Source organism: Oncorhynchus keta, chromosome 6, assembly GCF_023373465.1.
Source record: "Oncorhynchus keta strain PuntledgeMale-10-30-2019 chromosome 6, Oket_V2, whole genome shotgun sequence".
Classification (NCBI taxonomy): domain Eukaryota; kingdom Metazoa; phylum Chordata; class Actinopteri; order Salmoniformes; family Salmonidae; genus Oncorhynchus; species Oncorhynchus keta.
The window spans coordinates 33,072,212-33,094,745 of NC_068426.1; the positions used below are offsets into that span (position 1 = coordinate 33,072,212).

Below are 22,534 nucleotides of genomic sequence, written 5' to 3' on the forward strand. Positions count from 1 at the left end.
ACAGAACATTTTCTAAATTGCCAGCATGGTCATAGTAAACACAGCCTAAATTCAAACAAACAGATGTGAATAATATGAATGAATCAGTGACACATCACCAGCTCTTAAATCACACATCTTTTTTCCCCAGAACACTCACTGTGTAGTCCAGCCCTGTACAGCTAGTACTATATCCCTATGCAGGGCGGCAGGGTAGCCTAGTGGTTAGAGCGTTGGACTAGTAACCGGAAGGTTGCAAGTTCAAACCCCTGAGCTGACAAGGTACAAATCTGTCATTCTGCCCCTGAATAGGCAGTTAACCCACTGTTCCTAGGCCGTCATTGAAAATAAGAATTTGTTCTTAACTGACTTGCCTGATTAAATAAAGGTACTCAGTCAGTGTGTGTTTCAAACACTTCATCCATCCAGTTGTGGTCACCCTACTGACACCAGACCATAGCAAGACTACATCTATAAAGGGGAGAAACAAACCACATGGAACAGAGCCCAGTAAATAACACAGGATGAAGCAGTGTTATAGATGGACTAAGAACAGCATGGAAAACTACCAGAAAGCAACTGACCATCAAGAAATGCAATCCATTCAAGATAACTTTCTGGCCATCACATATCCTCACAATTATTAAGGAAGGTTAGGCTACTGGCTGTAGGCCTACAAAACAAACAACTTTTTTTACAAGATGCCAGACCCATCTGCTCTGCTCCCATGTTACTACCCCCTCAGCATATTGCTCTTGGTTGATGTGATGGCAACTGGTCCCTAATTTCCCACGTGCTCTTGAATTAACTATGACTTCACCCGCAGACGACTTTCCTAGGACTACACCCGCGCATGCTTGAGAAACATGCATCCCAGGTTTCAACCAGTTAGTTATATGCACCCCTGCTTGTTGAAGCAATGGTTTTTCCCAGGGAGTGTTTACATTCTGTTTTGTGTGCACGAGGCTAACACTGAGGGTGAGAGTGTCCATGTTGGTAGCCTGTAGATAATATTTGTCTAACGTATCCTGATTCCCACCAAATCTGGGTTTTGTGTTGAGTTCATTTTTATTTCGATATTTTTGAAGACATACATTTTTGTTTATCATCTGCCTATTTCTGCCATAATTATTATTTATTCCTACCACTTCTAGGCCTACCGTACTTTAGTGAATAAAACCAACATTTTGGCACCGTAAATGCCTTTTGCCTATCTACCTATAAAACCGTGCGACACTTCTACCTTTTCATAGTTGAACTGTAGGCCTATGATAAAAACAAAGATTTCTTTCATAGTGTTTGTCGAGGTGTGGGTGGTTCATTGGTGTGGAACACAAACCGACTCAGAGAATTGCCTGTGTTACTTTAACACAAACAGCACCTTCACTAGTAATCATTCCGACAGTTTCTCCATTCAGATGTGTTTTTCACAGCTCTAGCACATTTCCAATTTCTGTTCGTATACTGCTTGTGATGACCCAATCATCAGCATTTTTCCCGGGAAGTTTATTTAATATACAAACATATCTAGGCCTACACACATGCGCAAAGGCACACAGGCATACAATTACACACACACACACACACACACACACACACACACACACACACACACACACACACACACACACACACACACACACACACACACACACACACACACACACACACACACACACACACACAGTGCCTTGCAGAATGTTACAGTGAGTTATTTTCTATTAAGTCTTTCATCTCCAGTCTGAGCCATGTAATCGAAAATATTCTGTATATTTGTTTTGTTTTCCATCCTGAAAGGTCGCTTTTATGCAAAGCTTCACTCTATTTATTCACACATCACTTAGCTTGATATAATTAATTTCATGGCATTCATAGTGCTACAGTGGGTGAAGGATAATGTCATTTTCACCTAGTGCTAGAGTTCTGATTATTTTATTATGACAAAGTCAATCAAGATTTGATGGATTCCCTTTATTAGCTTCCGACAAATGGCCTTTTCAGAAGGGAAGAGCGTGTGCATTAGATATTGGTGAGAGCAGAAGCATTTATGACGGAGAGAAGATAACGTTTTAATGGTGTCCTTAGATCTACAAGATTGGTGCACTTATCATTGTGACTCATCTTACTATTGGAAAGATAAAGCAGTCAGGAAATGTATCACTGCTGACCCCCAGACCCACTCTCCGGCCTTTAAACTCCCCCACTTAAAAAATACTACAGTTTACTGTAGATTTTCACAGTACTTACCTTAGAATTCTGTAGTAAACTATAGTATACTGTAGGAGACTACACAACACACTTTAGTATCCCTCCCACAATGTGTAGTACTTAGTATATAATTGTGTAGTATACTGCAGTACAGTAAGTAGTACAATATTATCCACACAAAAAAACACTTTAGTAAATACTACAGAAATGCCTGCAAAAACACAACAGTCCGCATTTACTATAATAAATAATACAGCATTCTATTTGCATATAAACCCTGCCCATTCTCCTCCCCCATGTCCCAATTTGTGCAACCCGTAAAATAACCTACATGCCGAGTATAGACTATATATTGTGTTCCCTACAGTTAATAAAAAAACTAGCAAAATGAGAACAAACACACGACTGTCAATATTACAGTACAACATACTACAGTCTGCAAAAACTCAATAGCACGTACTATAGTCTGCAAAAACACAACAACAATTAATATAGTATATACTAGTCTTTTTTTACTGCAGTATGTATACTATAGAAAACTGTAAATACAACAGTATACTACAGTAAAGTCCGCAAAAACACTAAAGTGAATACTATAGTATTCCTACAATAGTATACACTATAGTATTTTTTCATATGGGCTAACACCTGTATGACCTGTGTCTGGTGTTCTGTATCCATGACCCCTGCTCTTTTATATTTTGTATACTTTGTAATTTCATTTAGAGGGTAGATCAGCTTTAATATTGCCGATAGATTGTAGCTTCCGCCAATGTAGTTGTCTGCATCACTTTCAATCACCAATATTTATTTTTTGCAAATATATATACTCAGCAAAAGAAGAAACGTCCTCTCACTGTCAAGTGCGTTTATTTTCAGCAAACTTAACCTGTAAATATATGTATGAACATAACAAGATTCAACAACTTTGACATAAACTGAACAAGTTCCACAGACATGTGACTAACATAAATTGAATAATGTGTCCCTGAACAAAGGGAGGGTCAAATTCAAAAGTAAGTCAGTATCTGGTGTGGCCACCAGCTGCATTAAGTACTGCAGTGCATCTCCTCCTCATGGACTGCACTAGATTTGCCAGTTCTTGCTGTGAGATGTTACCCCACTCTTCCACAAAGGCACCTGCAAGTTCCCAGACATTTCCGGGGGGAATGGCCATAGCCCTCACCCTCCGATCCAACATGGCAGAACACTGGCCATGGCAGAACACTGACATTTCTGTCATGCAGGAAATCACGCACAGAACAAGCAGTATGGCTGATGGCATTGTCATGCTGGAGGGTCATGTCAGGATGAGCCTGCAGGAAGGGTACCACATGAGGGAGGAGGATGTCTTCCCTGTAACGCACAGCTTTGAGATTGCCTGCAATGACAACAAGCTCAGTCCGATGATGCTGTGACACTGCCCCAGACCTCGACGGACCCTCCACCTCCAAATCGATCCCGCTCCAGAGTACAGGCCTCGGTGTACCTCTCATTTCATTGACGATAAACGTGATTCCGAACATCACCCCTAGTGAGACAAAACCGCGACACGTAAGTAAAGAGCACTTTTTGCCAGTCCTGTCTTGTCCAGCTACGGTGGGTTTGTGCCCACAGGAGACATTGCTGTCAGTGATATCTGGTGAGGACCTTCCTTACAACAGGCCTACAAGCCCTCAGTCCAGCCTCTCTCAGCCTATTGTGGACCGTCTGAGCACCGATGGAGGGATTGTGCATTCCTGGTGTAACTCGGGCAGTTGTTGTTTTCATCCTGTTCCTGTATCGCAGGTGTGATGTTCGGATGTACCGATCATGTGCAGGTGTTGTTACACGTGGTCTGCCAGTGCGAGGACAGTCAGCTGTCCATCCTGTCTCCCTGTACCGCTATCTTAGGCGTCTCACAGTACGGACATGGCAATGTATTGCCCTGGTCACATCTGCAGTCCTCATGCCTCCTTGTAGCATGCCTAAGACACGTTCATGCTGATGAGCAGGGACCCTGTGCATCTTTCTTTTGGTGTTTTTCAGAGTCAGTACAAAGGCCTCTTTGGTGTCCTAAGTTTTTATAAATGTGACCTTAATTGTGTCTTAACGACCGTTCCACAGGTGCATGTTCATTAATTATTTATGGTTCATTGAACAAGCATGGGAAACCATGTTTAACCTTTAGGAATCCCTCGACAACATTCAGCTGAAAATGCAACCCTAGAAATTCTAAAATATTATTTTGAAATATGTAACTTTCACACATTAACAAGTCCAATAGAAAATGAAAGATAAATATCTTGTTAATCTACCCACCGTGTCCGATTTAAAAAATGCTTTATAGCTAAAGCACAACAGAGCGAGCCAAGTCACAAAAACAGACAGCCATTTTTCCAGCCAAAGATATGAGTCACAAAAAGCAGAAATATAGATCAAATTAATCACTAACCTTTGATGATCTTCATCAGATGACACTCATAGGACATCATGTTACACAATACATGTATGTTTTGTTCGATAATGTGCATTTTTAGATCCAAAAGTCTCAGTTTACATTGGTGCCTTATGTGCAGTAATGTTTTGATTCCAAACATCCAGTGATTTTGCAGGCATACTCATAAACATTGACAAATGATACCAGTGTTATTCACAGAATTAAAGATAGACTTCTCCTTAATGCAACCGCTGTGTCAGATTTCAAAAAAAAATTACGGAAAAAGTATAATCTGAGAACCGCGCTCAGAGCCCAAAAAAGCCAGAGGAATATCCACCATTTTGGAATCAACAAAGTTAGAAACAAAACCATAAATATTCACTTACCTTTGATGATCTTCATCAGAAGGCACTCCCAGGAATCACAGGTCGACAATAAATGACTGATTTGTTCCATAACGTTCCATCATTTATGTCCAAATTGCCACTTGTTAGTGTGTTCAGCCCAGTAATCCATCTTCATGAGACGCGGACATTTTGTCCAGACAAAAACTCGAAAAGTTCCATTACAGTCCTTTAGAAACATGTCAAACGATGTATTGAATCAATTGTTAGGATGTTTTTAACAAAAAACATCAATAATGTTCCAACCGGAGAATTATTTTGTCTTCAGAAAAGCATTTGAACGAGAACGTAACTCTGTCGGAAACGAGCGTCATGAAACCAAGGCTCTCTGCCAGACCACTGACTCAAAGAGGTCTCATGAGCCCCTCCTTTATAGTAGAATCCTCAGAACAGTTTCTAAAGCCGGTTGACATCTAGTAGAAGCCCTAGGAAGTGCAACCTCATCCATATCTCAATGTGTATTCGGTCGACCAAGCTTTGAAAAACTACAAACCTCAGATGTCCCACTTCCTGGTTGGATTTTTCTCAGATTTTCACATGCCATATGAGTTCTGTTATAGTCACAGACATCATTTAAACAGTTTTAGAAAGTTCAGAGTGTTTTCCTTCCAATACTAATAATAATATGCATATATTAGCGTGTGGGACAGAGTAGGAGGCAGTATACTCTGGGCACGTTATTTATCCAAAATGCTGACCCCTATCCCAAAAAGGTTAAACAATATACAATGAAGATCTGTGAAGTTATTTGGATTTTTTATGAATTATCTTTGAAAGACAGGGTCCTGAAAAAGTGAGTTTGAAGGGAGTTTGAGTTTGTATATTTACAGACGTATAAATACATACACATACAGACATAGACATATAAATACATTCATATACACATACAGTTGAAGTCGGAAGTTTACATACACCTTAGCCAAGTACATTTAAACTCAATTCTTCACAATTCCTGACATTTAATCCTAGTAAAAATTCCCTGTTTTAGGTCAGTTAGGATCACCACTTTATTTTAAGAATGTGACATGTCAATTTAATAGTAGAGAGAATGATTGATTTCAGTTTGTATTTCTTTCATCACATTTCCAGTGCGTCAGAAGTTTACATATACTCGATTAGTATTTGGTAGCATTGCCTTTAAATTGTTTAACTTGGGTCAAACGTTTTAGGTAACCTTCCACAAGCTTCCTAAAATAAGTTGGGTGAATTGCGACCATGCTTTAACTTCTTGGTGACAGGGGGCAGTATTTTCACGTCCGGATGAAATGCATAACCAAATTAAACTGCCTGCTCCCCAGAAGATAAGATATCCATATTAGTAGATTTGGATAGAAACCACTCTGAAGTTTCTAAAACAGTTTGAATCATGTCTGTGAGTATAACATAACTTATTTAGCAGGCGAAACCCCGAGGACAACCCATTCAGATTTTTTTTATTTTTTAGGTCACTCTCTTTTCAATGGAATTTCATTGGAAATCCAGATTTCTAAGGGACCTTCCTGCAGTTCCTATCACTTCCACTGAATGTCAACAGTCTTTAGAAATTGGTAGAGGTTTTTCCTTTGTGTAATGAAGCAGTACGGCCGTCTTGAACGAGGGTAACTTGAAGTGTACTGTTAGATAGAGGCGCGTGACCAGAAAGCTACCTACAGTTTGTTTTCCTTCCGTATTGAACACAGATCATCCCGTCTACAATTTTATCGATTATTTACGTCAAAACGTACCTAAAGTTGTATTGCAAAAGTACTTTGAGATGTTTTGGCAAAGTTTACAGATAACTTTTGAGATATTTTGTAGTCACGTTGCGCAAGTTGGAACCGGTGTTTTTCTGGATCAAACACGCCAAACAAATGGACATTTTGGATATATATTGACGGAATTAATCGAACAAAAGACCATTTGTGATGTTTATGGGACATATTGGAGTGCCAACAAAAGAAGCTCGTCAAAGGTAAGGCATGAATTATATTTTTATTGCGCCTGCAGGGTTGAAATATGCTTCTCTCTCTTTGTTTACGGAGGTGATATCCTCAGATAATAGCATCGTTTGCTTTAGCCGAAAAGTATTTTTGAAATCTGACATGTTGGCTGGATTCACAACAAGTGTAGCTTTAATTTGCTATATTGCATGTGTGATTTCATGAAAGTTAGATTTTTATAGTAATTTATTTGAATTTGGCGCTCTGTATTTTCCCTGGCTTTTGGCCAGGTGGGATGCTAGCTTCCCACATATCCCAGAGAGGTTAACTTCCTGACTGATGTCTTGAGATGTTGCTTCAATATATCCACATAATTTTCCTTTCCTCATGATGCCATCTATTTTGTGAAGTGCACCAGTCCCTCCTGCAGCAAAGCACCCCCACAACATGATGCTGCCATCCCCGTGCTTCATGGTTGTGATGGTGTTCTTCGGCTTGCAAGCCTCCCCCTTTTTCCTCTGGTCATTATGGCCAAACAGTTCTATTTTTGTTTCATCAGACCAGAGGACTTCAGCTGTACAGTGCATACATACATACATACATACATACATACATATATATATATATATATATATATATATAAAAGATACGTACTTTATTTCTCTCCAACCCTACCACCCCTCCCCCAATTGGAGCAAACTAGAGAACAGCAACGCTTTGGCCTTTATTTCCAGCTCATTCATACTGTATACATTCTATGAACACAGTCTATTTTACAATAGTTGTATTTCATTTGTTTTTAACTCTTGTCCTTCCTCTACCTTCAACCTCTCCCATATATTTGATTTCCATTTGCCATATCTTTCAAACTGTACTCTTTCAAAAAACATTAGTTATCTTCTTGTTATTAGTTGTTATTAGTCCCTTACCTTCAGCTCCATTCAACCCCTTCCCATCTATCTCTTAACACCATCCATATTGATGTTTCACAAAAGCTCTGAACCTTTCCAATCCCATTGTTTCTACAGATTGTAAATTTAAAAAACATTTTTTTTTGCTAAAAGTGTTATTATATTATTGACCAATTAACTATGACAGATCGCGTGGTCCTTCTGTGGCTCAGTTGGTAGAGCATGGCGCTTGTAACGCCAGGGTAGTGGGTTCGATTCCCAGGACCACCCATACGTAGAATGTATGCACACATGACTGTAAGTCGCTTTGAATAAAAGCGTCAGCTAAATGGCATATATTATTATTATTATTATCGCCCAGTAATTCTATCTGCAGGGTTAGCTCCAGGTACCAAAACACACATGGACAGTACCAAAACAAATGATCTAATGATTCTCCCTCTTCTCAGCAAAGTGGAGCTGGGAAGGTTGTATCTCCCATATAAATAACATTCTGTTGGTTGCAAGAATTCTGAATAGTAATTTAAATTGTAAAATGCTACGTTTCGAATCCGGCGTCGTTTTGCTTATCAGTTCATAAACCATGTGTCATGGAATCAGTACGTCAAAAATCTCTTCCCAACTATTTTGCAGTCTATATGGCACGGCTGTTAATTTTTTGGGTCCTTAAATGAAACTGGTATACTTATTTTTTTATCACAATTTTGTTTAACCAATCGTGGTGTTTAAATTAGAAAAAGAAAATATATATTACATTTATTTAACTAGGCAAGTCAGTTAAAATCAGATTCTTAATTTCAATGACAGCCTACCCCAGCCAAAACTGGATGACGCTGGGACAATTGTGACCTACCCTATGGGACTCCCAATCTCAGCCAGATGTGATACAGCCTGAATTTGAGCCAGGGACTGTAGTAACGCCTCTTGCACTGATATGCAGTGCCTTAAAATTCTGCGCCACCCGGGAGCCCAAGTGCAGGGCCGACAGAGTTCCTTACTTTTTCCCCCTTCCACTTTAATTTTCGCGGTAATGCCACAATTAGTAGGTTGTAATTGTGGGTAGAGCAGATGTTTCCATATGTTTTAGTTAGCTGCATGTATGACAACTCCACCAGTCATATTTATGATATAATTTATAAAGATTTGACCTTTTTTTAATAAAAAATATTTGTTTTTTTAGTATATTTGAGTTGAACCACAATATTTGTTGTATTATTTGTTTAGTCTTTTCTGGTGGATTAAATTCAATGAAGGGAACAAGGCCTTTCTTGAACATAGGTTTTAGATATTCTTACTAATCTGCTCGGGAACCTTTTTGGATTTAAGTATAACTTTTGTATGACTGAAGCCTTTAGTGAGTGGTCTAATGCTTTAATATTTAAACATTTCAGTCCTCCGAATTCATGTTCATTATATAAATGGGCTCATTTTATTTTGTCTGGCTTGCCGTGCCAAATAAAATGGAATCATTTTTTTCTCACATAATTTAAAAAACTGTTTGCTAGGTGTAGGCAAGACCATAAGCAAATAGGTACTCTGGGATATGACTCAAGAGTTAATCAGGGTGATTTTTCCACAAATACAAAGATATACCTTTCCATGGTAGCAAGATATTATCTGTTTTTTCAAAATTTCTATAAAAATTTATTGGAGTGAGATCATTTATTTATTTCGGAATATGCATACCGAGTGTATGTACATCACCATCAGACCATTTTATTGGTAAACTACATGGTAAAGTAAAAGTAGTATTTTGTAATTATCCAATATGTAATCCAGAGTTTAGAATCCAGAGTATAGAACAATTATCTAGATCCTCTATGAGGCTGTGGAGGTATCCTAGTTGTGGATTTAAAAGAAAACATGAATCATCAGCGTACAATGACACCTAATGTTCTAATCCCTTGAAATTATTGTTGAATCTGATTTTAACAGCTAACATTTCGAAAGCAATAATAAATAAGTATGCCAATAGTGGACAACCTTGTTTTACTCCTCTTGACAGTTCAAAACTTTCTGAGAAGTAGCCAATATGTACTATTTTACACCTGCTCTTTGTCTGTGTACTCCAGGTGATCCAGCGAAGGGAAGATGGCTCAGTCAACTTCTTTAGAGGTTGGGACTCCTACCGCGAGGGATTTGGAAAAATCACTGGAGAACACTGGCTCGGTAAGTGTGCGTGTGTGTCCCTTTTGTAAGTGCACGATCAAGAAGCACCTTGGCCCAATTCTTGGTTCCAGGACCATAGCTGAGTAGGATAATGATTTGAGTGCTGATAAAATACCATGAGGGTAAATGTGGGTAGTAAATGTGGTTTGAGGCAATGTCACGATTATTAATCTAAAAACATTTAACCACAGATACAACAGGAGACTGTCAGAGCACCACAGAGTACTCTTCCTACTCCTCATTCAGAGGGTGTAGTTGTCTTCTTAGCCCGTGAAATATAAAGTAGTGTACTGGCTAGAAAGGGATTTACAAGCTGCTGCTGCTGCTTCCTGCGCCATCCACTTTCTCCTTCCCTTCCCTTCCCTTCCCTTCCCTTCCCTTCCCTTCCCTTCCCTTCCCTCACTCTCTCTCTCTCTCTCTCTCTCTCTCTCTTATTTTCTTGCCATTTGTCTCCCAGCCCTGTTCTCACTCCCCTTTCCTGTGCTTTGTTGATAAAGCCTGTTCTTAGTGTGCCTGCATGTTCCTGGAGTCCAAGCTGTATGCTTACAGACTAAATAGTGTGTACTTTTCTTTGTAGCTTCAGAAGTGTGTTCCGTAGATGTAGCCTGCTTTGCTGTTGTCCTGTATCTTCAGTATTGCAGTACTGCCTGCCTGTGTAACTATGTACTGTATCTGCTACAGTGTGTCCTGTCCTGCAGCCATACTGTGCTGCCAGTAGATGATCTTAGTGTGATTTTACAGTGCCTTCGGAAAGTATTCAGAAGCATTGACTTTTCCACATTTTGTTACGTTACAGCCTTAATATAAAATTGATTAAATAATACAATTTCCTCAGATATCTAGACATAATACCGCATTGACAAATTGAAAGCAGTTTTTTTATAATTTTTTGCAAATGTATTAAAAATAAAAACAGCTATGTATGGCTTTTTCCATACAGTTAAAGTCGTAAGTTTACATACACTAGGTTGGAGTGATTAAAACTCATTTTTAAACCACTCCACAAATTTCTTGTTAACAAACTACAGTTTTTGCATGACACAAGTCATTTTTCCAACAATTGCTTACAGACAGATTATTTCACTTATAATTCACTGCATCACAATTCCAGTTGGTCAGAAGATTACAAACACAAACTTGACTGTGCCTTTAAACAGCTTGGAAAATTCCAGAAAATGATGTCATGGCTTTAGAAGCTTCTGATAGGCTCATTTATATCATTTGAGTCAATTGGAGGTGTACCTGTGAATTTAATTCAAGGCCTACCTTCAAACTCAGTGCCTCTTTTCTTGACATTATGGGAAAAGCAAAAGAAATCAGCCAAGAACTCAGAAAAAAAATTGTAGACATCCACAAGTCCGGGCCATCCTTGGGAGCAATTTCCAAACGCCTGAAGGTACCACGTTCATCTGTACAAACAATAGTATGCAAGTTTAAACACCATGGGACCATGCAGCTGTCATACTGCTCAGGAAGGAGATGCATTCTGTCTCCTAGAGATGAATGTACTTTGGTGCCAGAACAGCAGCAAAGGACCTTGTGAAGATGCTGGAGGAAACAGGTACAAAATGATCTATATCCACAGTAAAACGAGTCCTATCTCGACATAACCTGAAAGGCCACTCAGTAAGGAAGTAGCCACTGCTCCAAAACCGCCACAAAAACGCCAGACTGCAGTTTGCATCTGCACATGGGGACAAAGATGGTACTTTTTGGAGAAATGTCCTCTTGTCTGATGAATCAAAAATGTAACTGTTTGGCCATAATGACTATCGTTATGTTTGGAGGAAAAGGGGGAGGCTTGCAAGCCGAAGGACACCATCCTAACTGTGAAGCACAGGGATGGGAGCATCATGTTGTGGGGGTGCTTTGCTGCAGGAGGGACTGGTGCATTTCACAAAATAGATGGCATCATGAAGAAAGGAAAAGTGTGTAGATACATTGAAGCAACATCTCAAGACATCAGTCAGGAAGTTAAAGCTTGGTCGCAAGTGGGTCTTCCAAATGGACAATGACCTCAAGCATACTTCCAAAGTTGTGGCAAATGGCTTCAGGACAACAAAGTCAAGGTATTGGAGTGGCCATCAGAAAGCCCTGATGTCAATCCCATAGAAAATGTGTGGGTCAATCTAAAGAAGCGTGTGCGAACGTGGAGGCCTACAAACCGGACACCAGGTCTGTCAGGAGGAATGTGCCAAAATTCACCCAATTTATTGTGGGAAGCTTGTGGAAGGCTACCCAAAATGTTTGACCCAAGTTAAACAATTTAAAGGCAATGCTACCAAATACTAATTGACTGTATGTAAACTTTTGACCCACTGGGAATGTGAGGAAAGAAATAAAAGCTGAAATAAATAATTCTCTCTACTGTTATTCTGACATTTCACATTCTTTGAAAAAGTAATTGTTCCTAACTGACCTAAGACAGTGCATTTTTACTAGGATTAAATGTCAGGAATTGTGAAAAACTGAGTTTAAATGTATTTGGCTAAGGTGTATCTAAACTTCCAACTTCAACTGTAAGTATGCAGGTCCTTCGATATGAGACTCGAAATTTAGCTCAAGTGGACCCTGTTTCCATTGATCATCCTTGAGATGTTTTTACAACTTGATTGGAGTCCACCTGTGGTAAAAATCAATTCAACACCATGTCAGAGCAAAAACCAAGCCATGAGGTCGAAGGAATTGTCCATAGAGCTCCAAGACAGGATTGTGTCAAAGAGCAGATCTGGGTAAGGGTACCAAAACATTTCTGCAGCCTTAAAGGTCCCAGAGAACACATTGGCCTCCATCATTTTTAAATGAAAGTACTGAGTAAAGGGTCTGAATACTTATATAAATGTAATATTTCAGTTTATTTGTAATAAATTACATATTTTTATTCTAAAAACAGGGGTATTGTGTGTAGATTGATGAGGAAAAAAACAATTTAATACAATTTAGATTATGGCTGTAACCTAACAAAATGTAGAAAAAGTCAAGGGATCTGAATACCTTCTGAAGGCACTGTGTATCTGCAGTACTGTGGTGTGTTCTGCCCATGTATCTGTAGAAGTAGTAGTGTGTACTGTAGACTGTCTATGTAGTTGTCAGACAGTTCTTCTCAGATATGCTCTGCCTGTGTAGGTAGGTGACTCTACGGGTTTGTATCTGCAGTGTGTTTAGCTGTAATGTGATGTCTCCACCTCCGTCTGATGTAGAAAAGGTCATCCCATCTTTTGCAGCGGCTCGTTAAAGACAAACTAACGACCGCCGAGGGAACAAAGGAGGAAAAGCTATGTTTTTTTGCCCCAATCTCTTTCCTTTCTCCCTCTCCCTCCCTCGACGCAACTAAAAAAATATAACCAAGGCGCAGAGTTTAGCGCTTTTGTCGTGCCATAATTGAGATGTTAAACCCCTTTAGCGGTGTACGTACATGTGATTGCAGGAGAGGTGAGAAGAGGTGTGTGCGCGGGAATGCATTTATGTCTGTCTGTCTGTCTGTCTGTCTGTCTGTCTGTCTGTCTGTGTGTTGGGAGGTGCCTAAAACTCAAAGACTAGCGTTTTGGGATGACAGTCCTGTTTGTGTCAGAACCCTGAGATTGTCGAGTTCTCCAAAAACCACGGGCAGGGGGAAGAGAGGGAGAGAGGGAGAGCTATATAGAGAGAGCACTCTGGACACAGCAGGGTCGAGAAAACACTTGATAAATCCTTTTATAGCCAGCAGGCACGGCCCTCATCCTCTCCTGCTGGTTCTGTCCTTCTCTCTGCCTCTGTCCGATGTAGGAGGGCTGTGGTAGAGGTCTACAATTGGTTTAGGGAGGTTGGCAATGACACTTTTTTGAAAGATGCCAGTTGTAGTTTATTAAATAGATGTGTCGATTGATGAGGGAAAACAACGATTTAATACATTTTAGAATAAGGCTGTAAACTGAGTTTAGCTCACACAGACAGTTTACCCCTTTTCTCACTTAACTCAAAATTGGAATATATTATGCCGTTTGTGACTCATCTATAAGTGAAGACCACCTGTCTTCATTCTAGTTTCTCTCTCTCAATGTACCCCCTTCTGTGTGTGTGTGTGTGTGTGGGGGGGTCTTCACCTCTCAGATCAATAAAAAAACACCACCAAAAACTCAGTAAATTAACTCCCCAGGCCATAGTACCAGTCTCTCAGCAAAGGTGTAACAATCTTCCAACACAGCAGGGACTCCACAGCACAACTACACACATTGTACGCTGAACACCACCTGCATAGGAATACAATACACTATTGTATATAAATAGAAGTGTGTCAATTTTACATCCAACCATTATACACAGTGTACAAAACATGAGGAACACCTTCCCAATATTGAGTTGCACCACCTTTTGCCCTCAGAGCAGCCTCAATTTGTTGGGGCATGGACTCTATAAAGTGTCGAAAGCGTTCCACAGGAATGCTGGCCGATTGGTAGTGGACCATTCTTGATACACATAGGAAACTGTTGAGTGTGAGAAACCCTGCAGCGCTTGCAGTTCTTGACACACTCAAAGCAGTGTGCCTGGCACCTACATACCTCGTTCAAAGGCACTTAAATATTTTATTTTGCCCATTCACCCTCTGAATGACAGGCATACACAATCCATGTTGCGGTCCAAACACTTAAAAGACACACCCTCATACACTTATGCCCTTGGGGGAATCCCCCTCGCCATCTTGGAGGGCGGTCCAAATGATTAGCCAAGCAAGGGAAATTTGCAACTAAGCCCCTCAGCCCTTATTTTTAGTCGGCTCTGCGAGTGTCAGGAATGTTGTTGTAAGAATCGGCCCAAGGCGCAGCGTACGTAGAGTTCCACATGTTTATTAAATGAAACTCACAAAAACAATAAAGAGCAAAACGATACGTGACAAGATCCCAACAGACAACAGGTGAGAAAAGGCTGCCTAAATATGATCCCCAATCAGAGACAATGATAGACAGCTGCCTCTGATTGGGAACCATACCAGGCCAACATAGAAATAACAAAACTAGAATGCCCACCCTAGTCATACCCCGACCTAACCCAAAATAGAGAATAAAGGATCTCTAAGGTCAGGGCGTGATAGCGAGTGTACAATTATGTTCACTCCGGGGCCTTAAACACCCCATAATTCAATTTGTGACAATTGTACGTCCACTAAGAAAAGTCAGGGAAAACTTTTAAAAAACATCAATGGAGAAGTCCGCATACAAGTTTATTAAGTAAAAACGAATGCAAATAAGTTAGAAATTGTGCTACTAATGCACGTGACGGCATAAACACGTCTCATACAAAGTAAATATCTTTTGGAATTGGTCGAAATAAAACATTTCCCTTTTACAGAAGTTCCAGCTAAGCAGGCTAACAATAGTTAGCTAATACATTTGCTAGCGATCATACAGTAGTTGTATATTAATAATTATATATTTAGTATAAGTAGACATGCACTCGTAATAGACTGTAGTGCATATAAAGCACCCACAAGCTACCAGTGGCTGAAAACACAATCGTCATGGGATTAAGGAGTGACGGATTTCCGACCAAGGGTGTACACTCTTCAGACGTCATGATACGTCACCAGCCGTGTACACTTAATCTAAGGGCTGAAGTGTTTGGACCGCGACCCATGTCTCAATTGTCTCAAGGCTTAAAAATCCTTCTTTTAACCCGTCTCCTCCCCTTCATCTACACTGATTGAAGTGGATTTAACAGGTGACACCAATAAGGGAAAATGGGGCTGCAGGGTAGCCTAGTGTTGGACTAGTAACCGAAAGGTTGCAAGTTTGAATCCCCGAGCTGACAAGGTGCAAATCTGTCGTTCTGCCCCTGAACAGGCAGTTAACCCACTGTTCCTAGGCCGTCATTGAAAATAAGAATTTGTTCTTAACTGACTTGCCTAGTAAAATAAAGAAATAACTTTCACCTGGTCAGTCTATGTCAGGTTTTCCCAAATTTGTTCATCAGGACCCCTGGTGGTGCACATTTTGGTTTTTGCCCTAGCACTAAATCAATTCAAATCAAATTGTATTTGTCACATACACATGGTTAGCAGATGTTAATGTGAGTGTTGCAACATGCTTGTGCTTCTAGTTCCGACAATGCAGTAATAACCAACGAGTAATCTAACCTTACAATTTCACAACAACTACCTTATACACATAAGTGTGTGAAGAATATGTACATAAAAATATATGAATGAGTGATGGTACAGAACGGCATAGGCAAGATGCAGTAGATGGTATTGTGTACAGTATATACATATGAGATGAGTAGGGTAGGGTGTGTAAACATATGAAAGTGGCATTGTTTAAAGTGGATAGGGATACATTTTTTCATTATTTTTTACATTGTTAAAGTGGCTGGAGTTGAGTCAGTATGTTGGCAGCAGCCACTCAATGTTAGTGGTGGCTGTTTAACAGTCTGATGGCCTTGAGATAGAAGCTGTTTTTCAGTCTCTCGGTCCCTGCTTCAATGCACCTGTACTGACCTCGCCTTCTGGATGATAGTGGGGTGAACAGGCAGTGGCTCGGGTGGTTGTTGTCCTTGATGATCTTTATGGCCTTTCTGTGACATCGGGTGGTGTAGGTGTCCTGTAGGGCAGATAGTTTGCCCCCGCTGATGCGTTGTGCAGACCTCATTACCCTCTGGATAGCCTTATGGTTGTGGGCGGAGCAGATGCCGTACCAGGCGGTGATACAGCTCGACAGGATGCTCTTGATTGTGCATCTGTAAAAGTTTGTGAGTGCTTTAGGTGACAAGCCGAATTTCTTCAGCCTCCTGAGGTTGAAGAGGTGCTGCTGCGCCTTCTTCACCACGCTGTCTGTGTGGGTGGACCAATTCAGTTTGTCCGTGATGTGTACTCAGAGGAACTTAAAACTTACTACCCTCTCCACTACTGTCCTGTCGATGTGGATAGTGGGGTGCTCCCTCTGCTGTTTCCTGAAGTCCACGATCATCTCCTTTGTTTTGTTGATGTTCCGTGTGAGGTTATTTTCCTGACACCACAATCCGAGGGCCCTCACCTCCTCCCTGTAGGCCATCTCGTCGTTGTTGGTAATCAAGCCTACCACTGTAGTGTCATCTGCAAACTTTATGATTGAGTTGGAGGCGTGCATGGCCACGCAGTCGTGGGTGAACAGGGAGTACAGGAGAGCGCTCAAAATACACCCTTGTGGAGCCCCAGTGTTGAGGATCAGCAGGGTGGAGATGTTTTTACCTACCCTCGTGGCACGTCAGGAAGTCCAGTACCCAGTTGCACAGGGTGAGGTCGAGTCCCAGGGTCTCGAGCTTGATGACGAGTTTGGAGTTTACTATGGTGTTAAATGCTGAGCTGTAGTCGAAGAAACAGCATTCTCACATAGGTATTCCTCTTGTCCAGATGGGTTAGGGCAGTGTGCAGTGCGGTTGCAACGTCTGTGGACCTATTGGGGCAGTAAGGAAATTGGAGTGGGTCTAGGGTGTCAGGTTGGGTGGAGGTCATATGGTCCTTGACAAGTCTCTCAAAGCACTTCATGATGACGGAAGTGAGTGCTATGGGGCGGTAGTCGTTTAGCTCAGTTACTTTAGCTTTCTAATGGTTACTTTAGCTTTAACAATGGTGGCCCTCTTGAAGCATGAGGGGACAGCAGACTGGGGTAAGGATTGATTGAATATGTCCGTAAATACACCAGCCAGGTGGTCTGCGCATGCTCTGAGGACGCGGCTGGGAATGCCGTCTGGTCCTGCAGCCTTGCGAGGCTTAACACGTTTAAATGTTTTACTCACGTCGGCTGCAGTGAAGGCGAGTCCGCAGGTGTTGGTAGCGGGCCGTGTCAGTGGCACTGTATTGTCCTCAAAGCGAGCAAAGAAGTTGTTTAGTCTGTCTGGGAGCAAGACATCCTGGTCCGTGACGGGGCTGGTTTTCTTTTTGTAATCCGTGATTGACTGTAGACCCTGCCACATACCTCTTGTGTCTGAGCCATTGAATTGCGACTCCACTTTCTCTATACTGACGCTTAGCTTGTTTGATTGCCTTGCGGAGGGAATAGCTACACTGTTTGTATTCGGTCATGTTTCCGGTCATCTTGCCCTGATTTAAAGCAGTGGTTCGCGCTTTCAGTTTCGCGCGAATGCTGCCATCAATCCACGGTTCCTGGTTTGGGAATGTTTTAATATTTGCTGTGCTTACTTGTTGTTGTTTGATGCAATGCGGAACATATCCCAGTCCTGGTGATCGAAGCAATCTTGAAGCGTGGAATCAGATTGGTCAGACATGAGTGCGGGAGCTTCCTATTTTAGTTTCTGTCTATAGGCTGGGAGCAACAAAATGGAGTCATGGTCAGCTTTTCCGAAAGGAGGGCAGGGGAGGGCCTTATATGTGTCGCAGGTATTTCAAATAAGAAACTTATCATCAAGCTTTGATAATTTGAATCAGCTGTGTAGTGTTTGGGCAAAAACACAAATTGCACCCTTTTGGGTCCCAAGGACCTAGTTTGGGGAAACGCTGGTCTATGTAATGGAAAGAGCAATGTTGTATTTTTTGCCCAAACACTACAAACACTATAGCACCAAACAGGTTCCATTTAGATCCTTATGAAGATGGTGCTTTATTAAACCTTCAAAAAATGGTTCTATATAAGCACCAAAAAGGGTTCCACTATGGCTACAAGTAGTATTTAGAAGAAAAACATGTGTGTGTGGAGTGTCTGTATTCTGCTCACGCAGCATAGATCTGTAAAGGGCTACATCTCTACAAAGAGAGCAGGCAAAGAAAAGAACAGTCTGAATCCTGGGAGGACGAGAGGCTATTGTGCTCTTTCTCATTTTGTCATTCTTTGTCACAGACACTCACTTTACATGGCTGGGACAGGCTAGGGAAAGCCACACAATCAGCAATCATCCAGAGCTTCTCCATTCACAGACCTTTTGATTCACTCCTCTCCTTCCTCGCTTCTCTCCTCTACGCTCCCCCCTCCGTCCATGCTGTTATCTTCATCCAACCTCCTAACAGTCTGTTCCCTGGCCCAAGATCGGTTCTGCCCCATTCAGCGTAATGTCATCCGAAAGCATCCCTCCTTATCTCTCTGGCTGTCCCCGCTCACTTCTCTCACCCTTCCTCACATCTCTCCATGTCACCCTTCACTCCTCACACCACTCCCTGGCCTCCATGTTCAGTCTCCACGTCCAGTGTCATCAGAAAATGCCCCGAAATGCCTGACCCAAGCAGGGCCTACCCCACACTATGCCTACCTCACCCATCCACTGGCTCAACCTATAGGCATGCCTAAAGGACCTAACCTAGCCGCTCCCCCCATTGTACCTATGCCCCCATACCTTCCTCACTCCCATCCAGCTTTCTCATCTCCTCATCTTTCTCCCTGGCCTCCACCTAGACCTCAGCCCCTCTCACCTCCATCCATCCCATGTCATCACAAAATGTGTCTGAATACAGAACCAGGCAGCAGAATCAGCAGCTCTGCTGTAGAAAAAAAAAAAAAGTTTTGCCTCAATCACATCTGGCATCATCTGCCCTCAGGTCATCTCCGCTTCTGACAGCGTGGGGTTAGAGGTCGAAGGCATGTACCAATTATAGTGAGAGGAGGGAGAAGAGGGAGGAGAGGGGAAGAAGAGGACAGGGGATCGACCGTGCAGAGGGAGTTTTATTCTCCTGGTATTTAACGGAAATATAGATAAAACGATAGGTGATCTCTCTGTGGCTCATTAGGAGGGAAGGGCTGAGGGAAGGCATCAGTGGCTCTGCATGTAAATGTCAACCCTCCATCCCCTCCATCATGCAAGAGGGAGGGAGGAGTGCGTGTATACAGTGCCTTCAGAAAGTATTCACACCCTTGGACTTTTTCCAAATTTTGTTATGTTACAAGGTGGGATTAAAATTGATTTCATTGTCTTTTTTTGTCAAATATCTACACAAAAATACTCTGTAATGTCAAAGTGGAAGACAAATTAAATTAGATGTAAAATAAAACAATATACTGTATCTTGTATTACGTAAGTATTCAACCTCCTGATTCAATACATGTTAGAATCACCTTTGGCAGCGGTTACAGCTGTAAGTCTTTCGGGGTTAGTCTTTAACAGCTTTGCACATTATTATTTTTACAATTCCTCATGCTCTGTCAAGTTGATCGCTGCTAGAAAGCCATTTTCAAGTCTTGTCATAGGTTTTCAAGCTGATTTAGGTCAAAAACGTAACTAGGCTAACTCACAAACATTCACTGCCGTCTTGGTAAGCAAGTATATTTAGGAAGCAGTGGAGCGGGGGTCCAGGGCAGGGAAGCAGGACTGATGAGACGAGGGACTGGAGACAGGGACCAGAGTCAGAGTGGACGGGACTGTAGCGGAGAGAAAAGCAGCGTCAGTCTAGGGAAAAACAGGCACAACAAGATAAAAAATATTTATGCAGGAACAAACGACTTGAAACGCAGACTGACTGAGCAGAGGCTTTGTTTATCGAACAGGTTGCAGCAGGTGGAGATCTGCTCTGCCTCCAGCACACCTGTCTCCACTCACAGAGAGAGAGAGAGAGAGAGAGAGAGAGAGAGAGAGAGAGAGAGAGAGAGAGAGAGAGAGAGAGAGAGAGAGAGAGAGAGAGAGAGAGAGAGAGAGAGAGAGAGAGAGAGAGAGAGAGAGAGAGAGAGAGAGAGAGAGAGAGAGAGAGAGAGAGAGAGAGAGAGAGAGATGAGAAGTAGAGGGCGTGGCAGGAGAAGATTTCGCAAACACTTTGAAATTCAGGATATGAAGAAAAAAAAATTGTCATATTAGTTTTACTTTAGTTTTACTTTATTACGAAAAGGAAGCATGTTTTGGAATATTTTTATTCTGTACAGGCTTCCTTCTTTTCACTCGGTTTCCCCTATCACAGCCATTAAACTATGTAACTGTTTTTAAGACACCATTGGCATTATGGTGAAATCCCTGAGCGGTTTCCTTCCTCTCCGGCAACTGATTTAGGAAGGACACCTGTATCTTTGCAGTGACTGGGTCTATTGATTTACCATCCAAAGTGTAATTAATAACTTCAGCATGTTTGTTTTACTCATCTACCAATAGGTGCCCTTCTTTGCAAGGCTGCAAGGCATTAGAAAACCTCCAACGGCCAAATAACGGCCAAATAATCTTACTAGAAAACATTCATATTCATGAAATCACAAGTGAAATATAGCGAAACACAGCTTAGCCTTTTGTTAATCACCCTGTCGTCTCAGATTTTGAAATGATGCTTTACAGCCAAAGCAAAGACAAGCGTTTGTGTAAGTTTATCGATAGCCTAGCATAGCATTATGTCCAGCTAGCAACAGGAAGCTTGGTCACGAAAATCAGAAAAGCAATAAATTTAACCGTTTACCTTTGATGATCTTCGGATGTTTTCACTGACGAGACTCCCAGTTATACAGCAAATGTTCCTTTTGTTCTATAAAGATTATTTTTATACCCAAAATACCTCAGTTTGTTTGTCACGTTATGTTGAGAAATCCACCGGAAATAGCGGTCACGACAACGCCCCCAAAAAAATCAAAATTAGATCCATAATATTGACAGAAACATGGCAAACGTTTTTTAGAATCAATCCTCAAGGTGTTTTTCAAATATCTATTCGATAATTCAGAATGAGACTGATATGGGGTATTGATAAATAAGTGACTGTTATCGATATACAGTTGAAATCGGAAGTTTACATACACCTTAGCCAAATACATTTAAACTCAGTTTTTCACAATTCCTGACATTTAATCCTAGTAAAAAATGCCATGTCTTACATCAGTTAGGATCACAACTTTATTTTAAGAATGTGAAATGTCAGAATAATAGCAGAGAAAATGATTTCATCACGTTCCAAGTGGGTCAGAAGTTTACATACACTCAATTAGTATTTGGTAGCATTGCCTATAAATTGTTTAACTTGGGTCAAATGTTTCGGGTAACCTTCCACAAGGCTTCCCACAATACGTTGGGTGAGTTTTAGCGCGTTCTTCCTGACAGAGCTGGTGTAACTGAGTCAGGTTTGTAGGCCTCCTTGCTCGCACACTTTTTCAGTTCTGACCACCAATTTTCTATAGGATTGAGGTCAGGGCTTTGTGATGGCCACTCCAATACCTTGAATGTGTTGTTCCATTTTGCCACAATTTGGAAGTATGCTTGGGGTCATTGTCCAGTTGGAAGACCCATTTGCAAACAAGCTTTAACTTCCAGACTGATGTCTTCAGATGTTGCTTCAATATATCCACATAATTTCCCCCCCTCATGATGCCATCTATTTTGTGAAGTGCACCAATCCCTCCTGCAGCAAAGCACCCCCACAACATGATGCTCCCACCCCCATGCCTCACAATTGGGATGATGTTCTTTGGCTCCCCTTTTTCCTCCAAACAAACAATTGTCATTATGGCTAAACAGTTCTATTTTTGTTTCATCAGAGCAGAGGACATTTCTCCAAAAAGAGCATTCTTTGTCCCCATGTGCAGTTGCAAACAGTAGTTCTTAATGCCTGTTTAGGAGCAGTGGCTTCTTCCTTGCTGAGCCACCTTTCAGGTTATGTCGATATAG

The 22,534-nt window shown here is 41.3% G+C and overlaps 1 protein-coding gene across 2 annotated transcripts in view; it reads left to right on the forward strand.

The window, feature by feature from the left end:
- Nucleotides 1-22,534, forward strand: part of LOC118385408 (fibrinogen C domain-containing protein 1) — a 250,845-nt gene that overhangs the window by 144,529 nt on the left and 83,782 nt on the right. For both annotated transcript variants that reach the window (XM_035772529.2, XM_035772530.2), the window contains one exon: nt 9,913-10,009. In XM_035772529.2, coding sequence (XP_035628422.1) covers nt 9,913-10,009 — 97 coding nt within the window. The remainder of the gene's footprint in view (nt 1-9,912; nt 10,010-22,534) is intronic.